Source organism: Arvicola amphibius, chromosome 9 (genome assembly GCF_903992535.2).
Source record: "Arvicola amphibius chromosome 9, mArvAmp1.2, whole genome shotgun sequence".
NCBI lineage: Eukaryota > Metazoa > Chordata > Mammalia > Rodentia > Cricetidae > Arvicola > Arvicola amphibius.
Window position 1 is genome coordinate 82,016,508 of NC_052055.2, and position 21,197 is coordinate 82,037,704.

General features: G+C 40.6%; 1 protein-coding gene across 1 annotated transcript in view; it reads right to left on the reverse strand.

Moving 5' to 3' along the window:
• Col19a1 (collagen type XIX alpha 1 chain) overlaps window positions 1-21,197 on the reverse strand; it is a 302,587-nt gene that overhangs the window by 21,895 nt on the left and 259,495 nt on the right. The window contains exons 37-44 of the mRNA XM_042055762.1: window positions 17,120-17,173; window positions 15,747-15,800; window positions 12,704-12,748; window positions 10,824-10,874; window positions 10,694-10,738; window positions 10,038-10,064; window positions 6,275-6,328; window positions 3,859-3,903 (exon numbers count right to left, since the gene is read on the reverse strand). Coding sequence (XP_041911696.1) covers window positions 3,859-3,903; window positions 6,275-6,328; window positions 10,038-10,064; window positions 10,694-10,738; window positions 10,824-10,874; window positions 12,704-12,748; window positions 15,747-15,800; window positions 17,120-17,173 — 375 coding nt within the window. The remainder of the gene's footprint in view (window positions 1-3,858; window positions 3,904-6,274; window positions 6,329-10,037; window positions 10,065-10,693; window positions 10,739-10,823; window positions 10,875-12,703; window positions 12,749-15,746; window positions 15,801-17,119; window positions 17,174-21,197) is intronic.

Genomic DNA, 21,197 nt, shown 5'->3' on the forward strand with positions numbered 1-21,197 from the left:
TGTGGGCAGTGCTACAACTGGGCTGGTTGTCCAGGGTTGTACAAGAAAGCAGGTTGAGCAAGCCATAAAGTGCAAGCCAGTAAGTAGTAGCCTTACGTGGTCTCTGTTTTAGTTCCTCCCTCCAGGTTCCTGTTCCTGTTCTGGTTTCCCTGAGGGATGGGCTGTGTTCAGGACACATTAGCCAAATAAATTTCCTAAGTTGCTTTTGGTCATTTTAAAAATATCACACTGATAGAAAGCAAAGTAAGATAAAAGGCAGAGGTGAGAGGAATTTATGTCAGGTTCTGAGTTTCACAAGGGAGCTTCTATGTTGGTAGTAAAATAATATGAAAAAATTTTATTTGAAAAGCTGTATTTGGGTGAAAGGTTGAGAAAAATATTTTCCCCCTTCAATGTGCTATGGCCCAAAGAACAAGAAGCAGGAAACCATGGAGCAGACAGACCACAGGAAGAGGTAGGGACATGATGCCTCCACAGTTTGAATGTGAAATGTGCCCTACAGGCTCATGTATGTGAACACGAGGTCCTCAGCTGCTGAGGTTTGGGGAAGTTATAAACCTTTAGGACTGTGGTTTTACTAGAAGAAGTAATCTGGTTGCTCAGAGGCAGGGCTTGAGGCTCATATCCACTTCTGGTTCCTGCTGGAGCTCTCTACTATTTGGTTTACTGACACGTATAAAAAACATTTCAATTTCTTTCTGCATCTGCCCAGCCTACCCCAGCAGCCATGCCTTCCCTGCCTTGACGGGCTTTGTCTATGGACTTTGAGCCTTAAGTTGCTCCATCAAGTATTTAGTGACGGGGATGGAGAATGTTACTAACATAGGGGTCTAGCCAAGACAGGAAGTGAAGCTCAAAGCATTAAACTGGGTTTACCATGCTGCCCCTGGAAGAGGACCTCCTGCTCTCTGGGCCTATGGTTGGGAAAGATGTTGTGGGAATAGAGGGGAGCAGCTGAGACTTTAAAAGGGAAGGGTCTCATTTTCAACCTGCTTAAAATTTTGGGAGGTGAATCCCTTCAGAGAAGGGAGAAAGACAGACATTCTAGAGAAAGCCCTGGGTTACCCTGGAAACAGAGGAAAAAAGACAGACTACTGTCTTCTAGAAAGGGCAGGATTGGGTCCGGTGGGCCTCCATTGAATAGTCATGGCAGGCCCAAATGGCCTTAGCTTTGCTTCAACTGCAAGAATCACCTCAAGAATTTTAGACAGTGTGGAATACATCTCCGTCTCTGTCATCTGTTACAAAATTTGACATGTACTCACTTGAAAGTGTATGGCACAGTGGCATTGAGTGCATTTATAATGTCTTGTAGCCATTACCACTTCTTGTACACCCTCCTAACTGTTCTGTTTTCCAAGGACCAGTTAAAAAAATACTTATTTTGAATCCCACAATTGCACATGTGTAGTCATGACAATTTTTACCCTTCCCTAATTTGGAAGTTGCCAAGTGCTTCTAAGTGTTGTGAATGTTGCTTTTAAAGCAAATTTATCAGCTGTGAGGTATCCAAATATATGTCTGATATTTCAATCAAACTACAGCCTTCAAAAATATTTCTGGAATTTCTCACTTAAGCTATCTTTTGAAACTAATACACATACTTTAATTACTTTGCTGGTATCTGATATGGGAAGTCCTTTTGTATATGTGTTGCTTTTATTGGTTAATAAATAAAGAAGCTTGTTTGTCCTGTGATAGGGCAGAATAGAACTAGGTGGGAAAACTAAATTGAATGCTGGAAGAAAGAAGGCAGAGTCAGTGATATGCCGCAGGAGACAGACACACTCGAAACTTGCCAGTAAACCATGAGCCTCATGGTAAAATATAAAATAATAGAAATAGGTTAATTTAAAATTTAAGAGCTAGATAGAAATATGCTTAAGCTATTGGCCAAACAGTATTGCAATTAATATAGTTTCTGTGTGTTTATTCTGAGTCTGGGCTGCTCTTTCAGGAGGTCCAACTAAGGAGCACTTGAATGGTGTTTGTGGGCCTGGGTGCTTGTATGGCCACTCGGAGATTAGGAGGAAGGTGGTAGAGACCATGCCCATGGCTCAACACAACCCACACCGCTGCCTGGGCAGGCAGTGGGATTGGGTCTGTTATGTGTAATTTTACTATGTTAAAGTTAAAACCTTCTTTTTATTTAGAGAGAAAAGGGGAGATGATGTGGGAAGCCCTTCTTGATATGTGTTGCCTTTTTTGGTTAATGAATAAAGAAACTGCTTTGGCTTGAAATAGGGCAGAGTAAAGCTGGGCAGCAAAACCAAATTGAATGCTGGGAGAAAGAAGGCAGAGTCAGTTAGATGCCATGTAGCCACCACAGGGGACAGACATGCTGGAACCTTGCTGGTAAACCACAAGCCTCATTGTAAATATAAAATAATATAAATGGGTTAATTTAAGAAGTAAGAGCTAGCCAGAAGTATGCTTAAGCTATTGGCTAAACAGTATGGCAATTAATATAGTTTAGGTGGTCCCCCCCTCAGGTCTGGAATGCTGGGAATGGCCTCTGGCAACAGGTATCTAGGAATATTTCTTTGAACACAGACATTTATGGTAATAGTACAAAGTATTTTGAAGTCACATGTAGATAAATGTAATGGGAAAATGAGTTTCTTTGTGAATACGAGAACGTGAGTGTAAGGGAACACATTGAGATAGCATTCTGAGTATGGTTCCAGAAAGAGAGCCCCCAACGCCAACGAGGAGGGGAGTCAGATGTGTTTGGAGGGTGTAAGATTAAGTGTGAAGTCCGCTTTCATAAACAATCATTTTATATAAATTCTAGAGAAAGTATTTTTCATTTTTTGCCTTGACAATTGTATACATTTTTAGTCTTAGTATGGACAAATCTAATAAAGAATGTTGTTCTCTGTAAGGCATCTTACATGATGTGTAACATTTTGTTATTTATTTGAGCTAGTTAAATGTAATAATGAGAGGTCCATGGACCGCTTTAGGATGGCGGTAGATGGCAATGTATGGTGGTTGGGGGGGTCTTAGGTTGTATACAGTGATGCTAAGGAGTATTAGTGAAGCAGTTGTGGGGTGGGGCTGACAGTCGGGCCCCTTCTTGTCTTCACGGTGCTCCTACTAACCAAGCACATGGGTTCCATGGACTTTCTTGTAATATGATACTGGACTTCCTCTGCAGGGTCACCTGCCAAGAGGATAAATGGCCTCTTACTCATAAACCGTGACCACAAAATTTTAATGAGGGCATCACGAATGAAGATCAGAATTGTCCCAAGGGCTCGTTGAAATGATTTCAACCTTTCTGGGAGCACTTCCTATTCATTTGCAAAGACCTTGATGAGATTAAAGCATTTGACACCAGAGAGCAACAAAAAATGACTGAAAGGATTGAAGCCTGGTTTACGAGAAAACATTAGCAGCAATAAAGCTCTGCTAATAACCCTGGGTGAAGTGAGCACCCAGGCAGACTACCGTTTAATGTGGGAGCCCGAGGCACATGTCCCAAGATGAGAGCATCGCCTCAGGGAGACAGAAAACTGCTGAAATATGACAGGGACAGAGGTATAAAAAGTGAGTTTTCAAAGCTGTGCACACACACTAATGCACAGCCATGTGTAAAATGATTTCCTCTCTTTCCATGAAAGAGACTTGGGAAGGAACAAAAGGCAAAAAGGAGGGGAACGGTCAAAATGAAGAACAGACATGCTAGAATCGAGAGCGGGACAGGCTCTGGACATCAGCCACCATATACTCAAAACCCCTTGATCACCAGCTATGGACTGAGATAGAAATGCATACCTGAAAAGCTAACATGACATAACATAACATAACATAACATAACATAACATAACATAACATAACATGAGCCAAACTCACCGACATGCCAGCTATTCCTGGAGGACCTGCTGGGCCTCGATCTCCCTGTTGAGGTTAAAATAGAAATGGCTACTTATAATGATAGCTATGTACTCTTGACTTTTATAATCATTGCTCAAATAGTAATTTGACATGCTATTGGGGATGGAGAAAATCTCACAAGGTGCTACCCCTAGATGAAAAGTGCAGAGGGAAGGAGGGAGGGAGTGGGAGAGAGAGATATTTTCAGTCTTCTCCAAGGATGAACCTCCTGATAGATTATCCAACTACAAGTGGGCAGCCCTAAACACACACACACACACACACACACACACACACACACACACAAAATACAAAATGGCCTCAACAGGCTACATTTATAACAAATTGTTTATATATGTGAGTAATAATGAAGAGGAGGCCATGAATCTGGGGGGACAAAGGAGTTGGAGGTAGAGAGGAAGGGGTAGAAATGTTGTAAATACAATACTTATGTATATAATTAAAAGAAATTGAATTTGTAAAGCCTTTGTTGAATATAATAAGTACTATTGTTATTAACTTGTATGAAGAAAACTAGAAAAGCAGAAAAAATGTATACACAATTCAACCTATTATACTTTCTTCCTTTAAAGAACAAAGTAATTCATAGTTCTAGTGAAAACCATTATTCATGATATTACTTTGGCTTATTTCAAAAGGAAGCCATGCATTCTAACAGCTAAAGTTAGTCAATATTTAAAATTCTACACATAATAAAAATTACTACTATGACCTGAAATATTAATTACACTAAATATCTCCTGAGAATCTCTTCTTCACCTACTCCTGTTGGATGCAGGGTTAGAATAAGAAAGACTGAGAACTCAAGATCTGTAGTTTTCTCCAATGACCAGTCAGAAGATCCATGTAATTGCTCTGAAAACCAGAACGATTCAGCGGCCTTCAAGAGGCAGTGTGTTTCAGATGTAGTTGGCACTGCTGTCCGTGCTGGGCATGACATGTGGGAGAGTAAAATAGCAATTTTATTGAGCAGAACCCATAGTTTAAAAAAAAAAGCCTCACAATTTTGCTTAGGGCTGTAAAAGAAGACTTGATGAAATAAAGAGATAGGGAGCGTAAAACAATGCCATAATTTATAAACCTAAGGAGACTAAACGGGAATAATACACCTTGTAAGTTAATGGGAGACCCAAACAGGAAAGCTATACCTGTAGGTGAAGAGTTCTGTTTGCAGTTTTCCTCTTTGTCCTTGTAATTAAAAAGTCTCTGTCCTGTACAGGTTAAGGTTTTTGTTTGTAGTTCAAGAATAAACTCCTGTTTGTCGTGTATTAAGTTCTTGCAAGTTAAGGCTTTTATTTGTAATTAGGAACAAGTTCCTGTTTCTTAGATCTGATTTAAACTGCTTGCAACTCCACTTACATGATGTCCATCCTTATCGTTGATCCTTCCTTATCATTGTATTCTTTTAACAATGTATAACAGCCAGCTCTCTCACTTCTGGGAACACCTTATCTCTCCTATAAAAGGGACTTCAAGAGGTTAGCGGGGGCTGCTCTCTCAAATCCTGACTTAGGGGAGACAGCTGACTTGGTCAGTCCCCAAAATACAGCTTGCTTTAATTGGACACTTGTGGATTTGGTCTTTTCTCCTCTAGATCCTCAGGCCTAACAATTCCTCCATCATTTCTTCAATTCTGCCTCTAGGTTCCTGCTCGAGTTCCTGCCCTGACCACTTGATGATGGAGTGTGATGTGGAAGTGTAGCCAAGTAAACCCTTTCATTCCTCCAAGCTGCATTTGCTGAGAATATTTTATCACAGCAACAGAAAGCGAACTAGAATATTAGATAATGCCGGAGCTTACCTCTGTCTCTTCCATCCTATGTAGCATCGTTCCTCCAGTGGCCACAATGAGCAGCACTGTTTGATATTCTGGGGTCACCTTTCTACCCTACCCCCACTTCTCAGACCTCATATCTAAGACTTCTGCGTTCACGCATTGACCTTCTCATTATTGCTGGAGCTGGTGGCTTGTCTTGGGGTCCTTACATCTGTGGTTTCTGCTTCATGAATTGTTCTTTCTTCGGATTTATAAGGACATGGCTAACTCACCTTCCTTAAGTCACTGCTCAGCTCTTGCTTTCTGGGATATCATATGATTGATGTTGGAGGACCCTCCACCCCCACCAAGCACATGTGATATTCTTTAACCTTTTCTACTTTCAATTTCTTTCTGTAGTATTTTCTGATAACTTTGTTTTTATCGTGCATTCCCTGTTACTTTCTCTATCTCTTCCTGGAAAACAAGCCCCGTAAGTATAAAAGCTTCACTTGTTTCGTTCCCCTATCCTTAATAAATATAAAGCAGTTACTGGCATAATAGCCAGGTGAACATACATTTTTTTAAATATTGAACCAACACTGCCTCTGTGCTTACCTTTATACCAGGGAACCCTTCGAGTCCTGGCAAGCCCATCGCACCAGGTTCTCCCTGTAAATGGGAAAACAAAACACGCAGAAGCAATGACCAAAGGTTTATAAGCAATAATTTAAAGTCAAGGTCTTTTTATTGCTCACATCCATCAGCACTGATTGCCAACCTGGCTAGCGAATGGCCTCTCTATTTTCAGGCATTAGGTATATGAACATAGCTCGGGAATTACAGCTATTCTCCAGGCATGAGTCTGTTTTCTGATTCATTATTTTTATTCTGATTAAGAATCTAATCAGGATAAATCCCCGTAGTATATTAATAACTCCAATTTCAGTAAGGATTAGAATGAGAAGCAGATTTTAATAAAGTTTGCCAATTTGTGAGACACCTGGGGCTGCTAGCTTACGATCTCATAAGATTGGACTCTTTAAGAGTGAGTGGAGCTGGAGCTCTCCAAGCAGACGTAGCATCCTTAGCACAGATTGTAAATGCTTAGGAAGATAACCCCAGGAGTGGCACCGTCAATAATTTAAGTCAGTGCTCAAGCTGACAGGTACTGAAAAGGGGATAGACCAGCACTTTATATATTCTATTGCATGGTCCTAGTCTGTCAGTCTTTAAGTAGCATTTGGAAAAAATCTGTTGAAAAACGCTGATGATTTGAACAAAAAACCATTTTGACCAAGAATGATGTAGAGTGGGTCCAGAGTGAGGCTCAACAGTGGGCTGCTTTTGCGGAACATGGGGGTTCTGTTCCCAGCATCCACAAGGTGGCTCACAACCACCTGTAACTCCAGTTCCGGGGGATATGATGCCCTCTTCTGGCCTCTTGTGGGTACAGCATGCATGTGATGCATGTACGTATCAGGCAAACCAAGCACAGAAATATAAACAAGTCTCTAGAAACATAGAGAAATAAGTAAAATGGAGTTATTTGGTAATGTCTTGTGAATTCATTACTTTTAGCTAAAAATATTTTCTTAGGACAACTCTAGCTGGTGTGGTGGTGCATGCTTTTAATCCAAGAACCTGGGAGGCAGAGCTTGCATCACTGTGAGTTCCAGCCTAGCCTGGTCTACAAGTGAGACCTTGTCTCCAAACAAACAAACAAACAAACAAACAAACTAGAAAAGTGAACTTCAAACTGTACTCTCTGTAGATGCATTTTTTGCATAAAAATACAGTTCTGCTAGAAAATATTTCTAAAGCTGTAACAACCATTATTGTTTATCCCCGTATTATATATCCTAATAAATGTGTATACAACTTGGTATGTTTTATGTTTCAAAACAATTTTTTTTTAGTGCTCACTAATAAATAACCTGTCAGTCATAAGAATAAAAAATAAAAAGGTGTTCAGACTCTAATCTGTGGAAGTCTGTGTGAGGAGGCCCTGAGTTATTGATGTGTGGAATATATCCTGGTATCATGCCATCTCTTTGTTTATACTTCTGGCAGTCTTTCCTTACAACAGAAGAAGTAATCAATTAATTAATCAGCATTTGTTTGGGAGCAGATAATAGTTAAATATTTAATTGAAATCACTTTGATATTGAAGAACTAAAAAAGAAGTGTTCTGCATCAAGAAACCATTCACTTATTAGTATATCCAACTGAAGGTAATTTTTTTTCTCTACAGAGGTTTATTCAGAAGACTATTACTGCCATGTGTTACATCTTGAATCTTAACTATTTTCCCAAAGTGCACGAGTTTAAGGGCTGATCTGCATGTCCTTCCATACAGACACAGGGCTCATGGGGACTCTGTCCTCATCAATTAACCCATTAGAGATTTATAGTTTAACAGGCTTTAGGGATGGAGCATGGTTGTAAATGAAAGCTGTGTTTCGTTTCCTGCCACCACGAGGCTAGCAGCTTAGCCCCACTAAGTGTTCCCTGGTCCTCTGACTCCCCACAGGCCCAACAGAGCAGCTGACAACGGACTGAAACCTTTGACACCGTCCATCAAAACTAGTATTTCCTCCTTCTAAGTTATTTATCTCCAGTATTTTGTCAGAGTGACACACAGCTGACTGAGCATGTCATGGAACGTGAAGGATACTCAGAGAGTGCATTTCCTCCGCCTACCCATGCTGGCGTTTCAGACGTGCGCTCTGGAAGGTACAGTCCTTCCACCCCTGGTTTATTCCAGTACTGTGGGGTGCTGTTTCTCTATACCTACACAGTGGGTGGGAGATGATAGTAATAGCAAGAAGGTGTGTTCATGTAGGGCCCAAAAGAGTATGAATGTTCACACAATGTTTAATTTCATGACTCCATATTTCCAGTTCATATTCACATAAACACATATTCATAAACACAGAGACTAACCTTCCATTAGTTTTTATTCTTTGCCCTGATGAAGCTAAGAAACACGGGGCCTAATTTCTTTAAATTTTACTCAAAGGGTCTTAGTTTTTGACCGGCTCCTTTCCAGCGCTAATAAATTGTAATTTATTCTCCAGTATAATAGGCATTAAAAATGTTCTCACCTTAACCTGCAATTATTAACGTGAGAACGTGAAAGAATGTTCCAGAAATGTCAGTGAGAAGTCTGAATTTATCTGTATAACTCAGAGGGGTGCTGTTCTACAAGACTGTAAGAAAGTAAGACTAGGGGAATTTTTATCAATATGATGAAAAAATAGAAACAAAATTGAACACTATGTTTCTGGATGAACACATAGAATAGTATTTTCAAAGATACAAACAAAGAAAGAGTAACCAATCACGAAAAAAAGTCTACATAACATATTTGGGATTCAGAATATAGCACTTAGGACTTGAAATAATTATTTTAGGGTAAATCAAATAGACTAATAATAATAATATTCAGTAACAAAGATAACTTCTTTGGTAAATCTCTTTGAAAATATATTATATATTTATATTATATATTAAAAGCTATTTTCTATGGTTTACCTCTTTTCTGGTTTAATATTTATTCAGACAGTTTCACCAACTTCTATTATAATTTAAAAAAAGATTTTTTTTTTTCAGAGCAATAGAAAGTGGTTTGAAAGCCTATTTCAGTGTTAGGTACATTTAAGTTTCAATTCTCTCCTCAAAGGCTAAAAGGCTATACAAATGGAACATGAAGGGTGGAATATTTGCTTGAAAAGGACATGGCAGGGAAAAAAAATGCCAAAGGTTAAAGGGAATCTAATTGAATTTGGCAGAACTTTTGTCGCGAGGCTCCACGGCTGAGAGAGATGCTGAGAACAATTATCACCCTTTGGGCAGCTTGAGGACACGATCTCCTTCTTGGCTGAGTGTTAACCTCCGGATATATTCCACTCAATAAGCAGGTTTATGACAGTCTACACTCCCTGCAGAATAATTGCCCGAGACACGCAAAGTAAATAAACAGTCCTTTCCCCTTTCCTTGCTGGCGAGATGTCAGACATATTAAGGAATTTCTCTCCCCTAAGTATTTCTCTTCCACGAGCTACTTAAAACTGAATCAATCATCAAAAGAAGGCCATTAGAGGGAAGCGTCCCATTTGTCAAGAGCCTTATATGTGCCTTCCTACATCAGAGGATGATTTTTAAAACCTGCTGATGGAAAGAGTTGCACCTCAAGGGCAGGGACAGCATCCGCACTAATGCATCCTGAAAACAAAGGACGTGTTAGCTGGCATATCTCCGCCTGCTTGCTTGTGTCTGACACCTTAACTGAGACACAGCTAAGGAGGCAGGCTGCCTTTGCTTGGTACCCTTTGCAGTGTTAACCAAGACTACCGCACAGAGGTAAGAGCATACATACCACTGGACCGGGATCACCTTTTGGGCCCTAGAAGAAAAGCATACAAAGATGTTTTAATTGTTATGAAAACATAGTTATAGAATCTGAGCCTTTTTTTTTCTTCAAATGCCCATTAACAAATGTAAGGATGGTACATATTTTGCTGAAGTTTGGATTTGAAGAATAAAATTAAGAAATGTGACTTGGGATCTAGAGGAATTGCGGCTCAGTTGTTAAGAGTGCATCATTCTCTTCCAGAGTACCAAAGTTCAGGGCTCAGCACCCATGATGGGTGGCTCCAGCTCCAGGAAATCTAGCATCCTCTTCTGGCTTCTATAGGCATTGCGTGTATATCCCATGCATATACTTACATACACACCATTCACAATAAAAAAAACTCTAAAGAAGCAATATGTTGCTACTTCTATGAGCATGATTAGACGTTGATTAGAATTGAGCTTGGCAATGAAAAAGTGGCACTATGCTAAATATTTTCCATTAGAAAGGTTTCATGAAAATTTTCTTTTATTCAAATTGGTTTCACTTATTATTTACTCTCTCTGTAAAATTTGCTTACATTTCTGACATTCAGTTTTCTGTGAGCTTGAAAGATCCTCCCCCACCAATCATTACTGTGGTCTAGCTAAAACAACTTCAAGATATCCATCTGTACTTACAGGGGGTCCCGGGGGTCCTGGGTAACTGGGAACATTCATTCCTCCCTTCAAAGGAAGAGAAAACAGATGAGAAGAAAATACAGAACCCGACATGGGAAAAATGATCGCAGGTAACTAGACATGGAGATACCTGAATTTTGTACAAACTGCTCATGCCGTTTCCTTCATTGAGCGGGACACCCTTAGGAAAGAAAGAAGATGCAGAAGTGAGCGTTTGAACCTCAGTCATTTTACCAAATGGCATTCTTCTGATATTAATTTTTACTTAAGCTTTTCTATTCTATACTGAAAGTGGGTTTAATATAATAAACAAGCTATCATTGTGTCTCAATGTCTCAAAACGGGAAAGCGGGGAAAAGGGGCCTTGCTATGCCTGGAGCATCTGAATGTTTCCGGTTGGGGTTTGAGTAGTGTTCAAGTCTGCAGACGAGGCACTAATGTATCCAGAGGGAAAATATTATTTGCTCATTAAAATTCAGTTTCTGAGTTGCCAATTTGCCGTGTTTACAGCCTGATGTCCTGCAGGCAGCCGTGTAGTAAGACTGATGAAGATGTGAACAGGGAACAATTTGGTACTGCAAAGTGAGGCTTTCCTACAGTATCTTCAAACCAAATGGAGAACTGAGGTGAACTGGAGGACAGCTTCACTCACAATCCCACGTGGGCACGTCTACAAACACATCCCTAATACCTGGGAAATGAACGCTTGCTCCTTCCCCGCAAAAAACCTGTACGTGAATATGGAGGAAGAAAAGAGAACCCATAGTGCAGTATGAAAATTTCCATCCACGTTAGCATGGGGAAAATGCACATGAAACATTCAGTTTGGAAGCACCTAGAAAGGACACCAGAGTCTTAGATTAAATATCCAAGTGTGTGTTTTCATTTTTTGCTATTTTTTTAATATCTCAGAAGCAAAAATGAAGAAGCCATCATTTCATTGCCTCTTGGGGATAATGGTGGTGTGCCTAGCGAGCATCTGCAAAACAGCAGGTAGGGAAGAAAAAGCTCTGCCTGTTTCTTCTTTTGCTCTCGTTCATTGGGGAATAACTGAGCAGGGGCTATATTTTAGTATGCTATGCCCGGAGGAGACATAAGAGACTTAGGACACTTCTAAGAAAGTTTCCCAGAGAAGATGTACAATCTGTCTCAGAAATGAATTATTTTTGAAGAATCCAGAAACAAGAGGAAGATTTATTAAGCCTGATACAAAAACACAGGTCTCTTGATATAATTTTCTTTTTCTTTTTCCATTGAGAAGAGGAGCGTATTTTAGAATAGAACACCAGGAATTTTCTGTCTTGCTCCTTTGTGAAGAAAGAATCAGATGAAGAACATGTTCAAGAAAAGAGAGTCGAGCAGCTAGCTTGTATGCAAGCGTGCAACTGTACACAGGCTCCTAACATCTGCTTTAGGTTTCAGAAGGCTGCCGCGAGACACTACCTCTCTCTCCTAAATTTGCAATGCGGGGAAATAATGGCTGTGGACCTCTCAGGCTTGCTGCAATTCGACCAAGGCCCCACACGAGGGCAGACTTGCTACAGAGTGGCCTCTCTCCTCACCACAGCTTCTCTGGAAGAATGCAAGTCTGTGGAGACCATGGGAGCAAACATCCAGGGCTCTCGTGCATTTTTCTCACTGCATGCCGTAGAAGGAGAATTTCCTCACGTCTCAGACATCACTCACCGGTGAACACACACAGCATCTTTGAAAGTCCGAATAGCATGGTAAAGAAAGGACGTCCTTTTAAAGGCCTTTTATTTTCTGAGATGGTATAGGGTAGTCAAATGATTCTCCGTCCTTTGTAGGAATTCTAGAGGCAGGCCAGTGTACAGCCATGCATGCTGACTCCACACACACACCACGTATGCACACACACACACACACACACACACACACACACACACGGAAAACTCAGAAGACATAGCTTTTCAAGCATCTAAGCAATCTGCCTTATGAGTCTTAAGTGCACAGAATTCAGAATTAGAGTGTAAATCTTAAACAACTCACAGGGGGTCCAGGTGGTCCAGGTTTCCCAGGGGGGCCCTCATTGCCCTGCAGGAGATACACAGGACCAAATGAATGGCTTAGACATTTCCACTCGAGATTTGTGATCCAGGTTGTTTGAAGAGCTGTCTTCTAAAATCACCATGGCCTCTGCCTTGCAGTCTTATTCTGCTTACCTTGCTCCTTGGCCCAGTAAAATACATTTCCCCACTCCAGGAACGTAAATGCCTGTCTCCAAGCTGTGTGAACTCTAGGGAAGGACCCTTTGCTTCACTGGAGGTAGACAACCTAGGTGACCTGCTCTGGACTTTGAGTACAGTGGGGGATTCTCTCCTCCTATGTATACATGGGGAAGAAGGGGAGAGTTCATACACAGACTGCAGGCTCTGAGACTATGCCTTACTAGCCTTCACTCTTGGCTTCACCTCCAGCAACTTCAGCTTTGTGGAGCCAGAGAGAGCATGCTAGCAAATTTAGCCAAAGTATCAAGTCACAACCTGTGCCATACCTGTTGGCTAATATCAAACTCTACAACCAGGTGAGTCATGTCTTACCGAGTAGAAGTGACTTCGGTATGGCACCACTTAAGAGAAATAGCCTGTTAATTTTATTTGTTGATACAATTTAAATAGCCTTAGGTTTCTGCTTATAGGAAACACAAATTGAAAACGAAGGAACACTGCAATAATCGCTTACTATAAAACAATAACTAGTCTGTGATTTGAACTGAGACTTGGAAAACGACTTTTACAAAGCACAGACTTCTTACCAGCTCATAGCCAGCAACTGTTGCAGCCCCTTGGGCTTTTTGCCCGTTGTTCCTATAACTGTGCATTGTTTGTAGAATGGTACCTTTATAAACTGTTCTATGTTGTGGTTACCAAGGACAGAGATAGCACATGGCTAATTGACAGAGTATCCAGAGGGACTAACACACAATGTCCAGGAAATTTGAGGGATGCTAGTCCTCTTTCAGAATTTGGCAGACGATTTTATTTCAACACTCATCTTTCTCTTACAACAAAGGAAAACATCACAAACCATATATTCATCAATTTAAATAAGCTGTGAAGTTTCTCACGCAATGCACCGCCTGAGAATGTATGCACGGAGTAAGCACACTGTATCGTCCCCAAACTGCTTCGATGGTCACTGTCTCCCTAAGACATCCTCCGTCCTGCTGACTGCCGGCAATGTCCTTTAGAGCATGACGTCATAGTGTTCATGAGTCAACAGCGTGTGCCTATTGAGAATACTTCTTTTCTTTCTTCCTGGCACAATTAGAAGTCAGATTCTCATTTGTGCCCTCAAGCTCACTTCAGTGTGGAATTCCCATTAACTTCAAAGGCCAATCTAGGACAGAATAATTCTCATAGAAAATAGAGGGGGAAAAAAGGCTAGTGGAGCAGAGAAAGATTCCTGAGATATTAGCGGGATAAAAATGTGCTGAGGCGCTTCAGAACAAGTAGGCTTGTTTCATTTAAGTGTCATGGGGGATATTGTGCTCCTCGACACCACCATGCTCCATTTTGCTCAGGGAGCTGGCATCCTGGCAAGCGTGCAGGAGACATTCAGCTAGCTTATGTGGCCCCTTGGCACTTAGTTCCTTAACCTGAATAATTTCAGCTATTTCACCATTTGTGAGTCTATGCCTTGTCTGTCACTGTAATGCCACCTTCGATCCTACACCCGGACAGCCTGGTGCTCTTGCGCTGTTGGTCTTCCCTCCCTAACACAGCACGCACGGCCAGCCGTGAGCTGTGGTGGTTCATCTTCACTGCCCAGCTGATGAGATTTAGAATCACCATGGAAACGCACCTTTGGGTGTGTCCGTGAAGACATTTCCAGAAATGTCTAGCAGAGCAGGGGAAGACCCGCACTGGATGTGGACACCGTTATCACACGGACCGGAGTCCCAATCGAACAAGAGAACGGCATCAGCATTCACCTTTCTCTACTTCTGCCTGCAGATGCAGGGTGACCCCGGGATCTCCTCCTATCATGACCTCGCTGCCATGATGAATGCTATGAACTATAAACCCTTCCTGCTTTTGACGTTGTCTCAGATATTTTGAAACAGCAGCTAGAAGTAACCAATACATTCTTTTCCCCCAAGGAGCACGTTTTCAGTGACTTCCCACTGTCGCCTTCTAGGGACAGCATTTCCAGATTGTATCACAAGACCTTTGGTTACTGATCGTTGTCTTTATAGCCTGTACGGCATCTGGAGCCAGAGAGCTTGTTCAGAATGTTTGGGCACTCCTCCCCGAAAACTTGAAAGCATGAATCCAATCCACAGTGTGATGAATTAGATGGACCCTTTGGGAGACAGTTAGGTCACGGGGTGGAACTTTCATGAATGGGATCAGTGCCCTTATAAAGAAGCCCAAGAGAACTGGGTTACAGTTGAACTACACAAGGACTCATTTAGAACATGCCCTCTGTGAACAAGAAAATGGGCCCCAGCGGCTGCCAAAGCTACCAGTGCTTTGACTGGGGACTTTCCAGCTTCTGAGGCTGCGAGAGGCACTGTTTAGAAACAATTTATAATATTTTGTTATAAAAGCTCAAGAGATTAAGACTCAGGCACAGCCCGAACTCTCTGATATGCTATAATCAATCCAGCTCACCTATATCTCTTTAGGAGACTTGGACCAGTCACTCTTCCACACAGACTCATGGCCCTAGTCTCAGACTCCAGTTTCTGGATTTTCTTTTTTTTGTTGTTGTTGATATTTATTGAGCTCTACATTTTTCTCTGCTCCCCTCTCTGCCTCTCCCCTTAAACCCTCCCACAAAGTCTCCATGCTCCCAATTTACTTTGGATTTTCTAAATCCCACCCCAGTGTTCTCTCTCATCTTACTTTCCTCTGGGAACACACCTGTGCTCACACCCACTTTTAGACCAGCATCTTTGCAAGCACACTTCACGAGTAGCCACTTCCTGACACCATTTGCTCTTGTAGGCTGTTCTTGATTGCATTACTTGATCTCTCAGTAAATGGTTCCACCTTACCCATAACCCAAGCCCCATTTTCCTCCATACCTTGTCACCTTTGGCTCCAGTGGGACCGGGGTGTCCAGTTCTTCCTGTTAAGCCCTGTGAAATGGACAGCTGAGTTTGTCATAGAGCCAACAAGTCAATGATCAAAAGACGTTGGAAGTTGGTTGCTAAAACTTACCCATGTTGAAGGTCATTTAATCTTAATTAAATCAGTTATACAAGTTTATATTTCTTCAAGCTGATACAGCACCTGTATTCTCCTGATAACTCTTTGGAAGGGTAAAATTTCTATCTGTGGGTGTTTTTCACCTTGGCCAAACACATTTAATGACCTTAACTGGAACCTTTTGATACACTTAAGAATTTAGTCTTGCTGTTTAAATGGCAATTTACATAACATTATGTCTTTCTAAATGAGGTATAATTTTGGTAGTGATCAACATTTTAAATACTCTAAGACTGGGCAGAATTAACAATGTGTATATTGAGTTATGTGATCTGCATTGTAAAAAGGAAAACAAAAAATAAGTTTAATTCTTCTTTGAGACTAGAATGAGCATTAATTCTTGTGGTTTCTTTTGCAGTTTTCTTCCATTATTTTAAGTTTTACTGTGCAAGTTTGTTTGACATACTGAGGTGCAAGCATAAATGATAAACTTTTAATTAAGGCAAACCCATGATTCAAAACATTAAGGAATGATCACACTCTTGAGGGATAAAAACAATTTCCTGACATAGAAGCTTTAAGAGGAGAAAGAGACAGAGAAGTCAAGACATCAACTGAGTGGAATTAATTCAGCCAGGAAAATGCATTATTTGGGACCAACTTATACAAACATTATTTGTTGGTCTGAAACTCAAGTGTGATTGTGTGTCCATTTTTTTTACCTGGCAATTGAACTTTAGAATTGCTTCGAAATAAACTCCAAATAAGAGACTTGGTTTGGCAGGTTGGGAATGATAACAGATTCTGTTCCAGGAAAACAAGATAACCCGGAGGCCATATTGCTGTGTTCAAGGGGCAGCAAAACAGATTTTTTTTTAAAAAAAATTCACATATAGGAATAAAACAAATTAAAGCCGATAATCTTTAGCCTGTTATTTTTCTTTGGAAAATTCTCAGCTTGTGTTGCATCTGAATCTCTTGTCAAGGTAAGCACCAAAATTTGAAAGTAAGGAGAGGATGCACTTGTGTATCCAGCTTTTATTTCCACTGGAGTGGAAGGATGCTCTTTGGCTTGGCCAAACTTTTGACAGGAAGTCTCCAGATCACTAAGCTGGCTTAACTGATCTTAGAAAAAAAAAAAACTGGAGGTGCTGAAGAGATACGGAGCATGAGAGGCCCCAGGAATATGTACCTTGTAGCATTCCTACAGGTATGACCTGTAAGGAGAATAGTCTTATCAAATACTTACAGGAGGTCCAGTTGGGCCAGGAGCACCTGAGAGGCCAGGGATTCCTTGAAGACCCTGGAAGAAACAGTTTCTATCATAAAGTTTATTCTAGGAAACAGATCATTTTTGCAATTCAAATGTTTTTATTATTGAAAATTAATCATGGACCTTAACTAATCGAGAAACTTGATATGCACAACCTATAAATAACTACTTAAATGAAAAATTATCTGTATGGGTGTTTGCCTACATGTATGTCTGGATACCACGTGTGTGCCTGTTGTCTGCAGAGGCCAGAAGAGCACATTGTAACTGGAGTTACAGACAGTTGTCAGTCACCACTTTGGGGCTGAGAATCGAACCTGGGTTTTCTGGAGAGCAGAAAGTGTTCTGAGACATCTCTCCGGTCTCTAAATACCAGCTTCAAAGAGTAGGTGTGGTAAGCTAAAATGCCATGGCACGGAATAGATGATAAAGGTAACTGAATCTGTTGGTGACCCATAGAACATTTCTGATGTTCTACACCCACCAACCAGCAGTAGTATTACTGAGAATTGTATACTACTAAAACATGCAAATACAGGCTTTGGGTTGGTATAATACCAGTGGACAAACATTTGCTTGCACCAAAGCTTCATCCAGCTACTGGCAAAGTAAAAAAAAAAATGCTTTATAATATACTTAGTTTATCTGTTTAGTGCACTATAAGAAAAAAAAAAACTCACCTGTGAGTTTACCTGAAAAAATATGACTTACGCATCAAGTGAAGGTCTTTTCCCACCCCCTTCCTTGGATTTCCAGGATAATAATTAAATGGGTATGAATGAAAAACTGGCACATTTGTTTACATTTGGGAAGGAATCTGTAAGGTAATTTTATTTCTTTATCAGGTGTTCCACTATAGGATATTAGTTGAATACATCCCGTAAAACCCATAATATGGAAAGTTTCACAATTACTAAATTACTGTCTAGAAAACCATTGGATGACATGGAAAATAGAAGTCACAAATGTTATATAGCAGAAGCTAAATTTTTAAACAGCTAGCAATGCATCCGTTATGAGTGGTGTGGCGAGACCCCACTGGTGTCTGCAGAAGTATTTCTAACAGCACATAAACACATGAATTCTTCCATAGCGGAGTGTGATGTTCTGATAGGACAAGAAGACAGACCAGACCTGTGTGAGTTTGTGTCAGACTTTGCTGTCAGTTGAAGTCACTGTCAGCCTGAGTGAGTTTTCCAGATTTTGCAGAGATTTCCTGGGGTTTGAATTGTGGGTCATCCATAATACTCCAATTACCACCTCAGTGTGTTGTGGGAACAGACACAAGGTTTAGGTTTCTACTGTTTTGTGTCTTTGCCAATTTTTCTGTAAGAGGTTTAAATCACTTTTTAATCAGAGAAGATAAATTAATCACCCTTTTGTTGTTTCAGATTAACATGAAATGCGTCAAGTTCTAGGCAGAAGGGCTGGGTTGTAGCTCAGTGGTCCAGCACTTGCCTGTCAGTCATGAAACTCAGGCTTTGATCCCTGGCAGTGTAAATACCAACCAACCAACCACCCAACCAACCAACCAACCAACCACCCAACCAACCAACCAACCAACCATCCAACCAAACCAAAGCCAGACCCAACTTACGGATCAAATCGTCCCATTCTTTCAAGATTTAATCACCTTTATCAAATAAAATATTCCTTTTAACTGCCTTAATATTATTTGTTATAATAGGACTCCTCTGTCTACTATTCTTAAACGATTATTTTTATACTTATTATGGAGACCAGGTGACATAGCTGTGGGAGAGTGACTGCATCATTTATGAAACATCAGCAAGACTGAGCTGGATCGAGGTTCTTTGCACCCATAGGGAGAAGAAGCTCAGCTTGTCCAATTCCAAATGAGATCACAAGTTATTTCAGCTTTATTCATGAGGTGCCATGGCAGTTTGAATGAGGATGGCTTCTATGGGCTCATATATTTGAATGTTTGGTCCCTAGTTGTGGGAGTGGTGGAACTGTTTGGGAAGGATTAGGAGGGTTGGCCTATCTGGGAAGGATTAGGGGGAGGTAAGTCACTGGGGGTGGGCTTTGAGGTATCAAACTGGGTTTCCCTCTCTCTCTGCCTTGTGCTTGTGGATAACAGGTATATTCTCAGCTACTGCCCCGGCACCATGCCTGCGTGCCTTCTGCTATGCTCCCCACCCTGATGATTATGAACTAACTCTTTGAAAGAGAAAGCAAGTCAAGCCCCCAATTATATTATTTTCTAAATAACCTTGGTCATGGTGTCTCTTGACAGCACAGCAATAGTAACTCAGACAGAAATGATGTAAATAAATACTGAAAGACTCTCCTTGAGTGTGCTGGAATGGCTCATGTACTAGGTCTTGGGGAAATCTTCTGCATATTTGTTTTAAAGAACATAGTCATTCTTCCTTCAAGACTCTACCAACCCCATTGTCTGTCTGTCTGTGTGCACACATGCCTGTGCATGTGTGGACCATTCCATCAGCATGATGGATTGACTCTTCATTTTCCTAGCATTCTCTTCACAAGCTTATAAACAAATTTCTAATTTTATAAGTAGAAAGGAAAATTTTCTATGGGGAATGGTACTTTTCAACGACTGAAGCTTGTGCACATGTATCATAAGTTTCTTTGTCTTGGAACATCTACATTTTCATGTTTTTCTACACACACCTGTTTCAGGTACGCGTGTGCATATTTCTTCCTCTCTTTGCTACTTTACGTCTCAGCTTTGAGTCAGTCTAGAGATGCTGAGTGAGGCTGTCTAATGTATAAGCATGGGACTCATTAACCTTTGATGGCCGCATTAAACTTTAAAATAAACCCCACTGCATAAGTAAAAAACATCATTCTCAGCAGTCTTTCTCCCAGCCACCTGAAATTTGTAATAAGAGTGGAAAGTTCCTATGGCGGCCCAAAGGGCAATGAGATGGTTTTGTCAGGCTAGGCGGCCACTGAAGAAGACAGACATTCAAGATGAAGACAGCCAAGTTAAGTACATAGTGCCAAATTCAAGCACAATTAAAATCTATTGCATAGGTATTCATCCATCATTTGTATACTTCGCGATGAATGATATTTTCATGTCTTGTTTGTCATTCATTATCATAAACTATTATATGAATACATAAAGTCTAAAAATGAATTTTCTGTGGCTCAGAAGGGCAGGATCTGTGCTCTGTTAGCGCCTTTGCAAATTGGTGCTGAGTCAGACAGCACAGGTGGAGAACCTGGAGGAAGCCACTTTCGAAGATCGACAATGAGTGATCCTTCTAACCTAATAAATTATTGATGATTATAAAATCAGAGCTCTAAAAGATATGCTCTACCCCTGTACCTTTTCCACAGAATGAGGAATAGATGTCTGTGGTTTCATAACATTAGATACAGTGCACATCTGTTAAGAGAGAATAGCCTGGTAGCCAGTTGGTCAACATTTTACTCACTTAAACAAATCAATGAGCTATGTAACTAAGCTATTCTTTGCGTCCAAGCAGATAATGCAATTATGTTTGCTATTGTTGAACTGTGTGAAAGATCAAAGTAATGTTGTTTTGTTCCTTTCAAAAGACTGGACTAAGTCAGTATGTTGGGTGAGGTTTATTCATGTTATGCTTATCATGTAGAGAACAAGGGAAAAGAGCCTTCTAAACTCTAATGGGTCCTCTGCAGACTTCCCGTGATCCATGTCAAAGAGTGCACAGAATGTACCTAAGAAAGACCACACTAAAATATCAAGGAATATTAACCATGGGTTCAGCTGACCAAGACAGCCAAATACCTACAGAATCAATAAAATTTAACGTCTATTGAATTTAACAGAGTCACTTATAAAAGGCCCAAGTTGCAATCATTTCTCAATCTTTTTTTTTTTTATTACTGTCTGAATTGCATCTAAAGCCCAGCTCTGGGATCTAGGCAGCTAACCTGCCTGCCTGCTAAAGCCCATTACTGTGCTTTTGCTTCACCGAAACCTTCTGTGCAACTCCAGGAAGCAAACGCTCATCAATTCTTACTTGTTTTCAAAACACAAATGCCTTTAATGTTTTATTTAGAAATGAAAATAAAT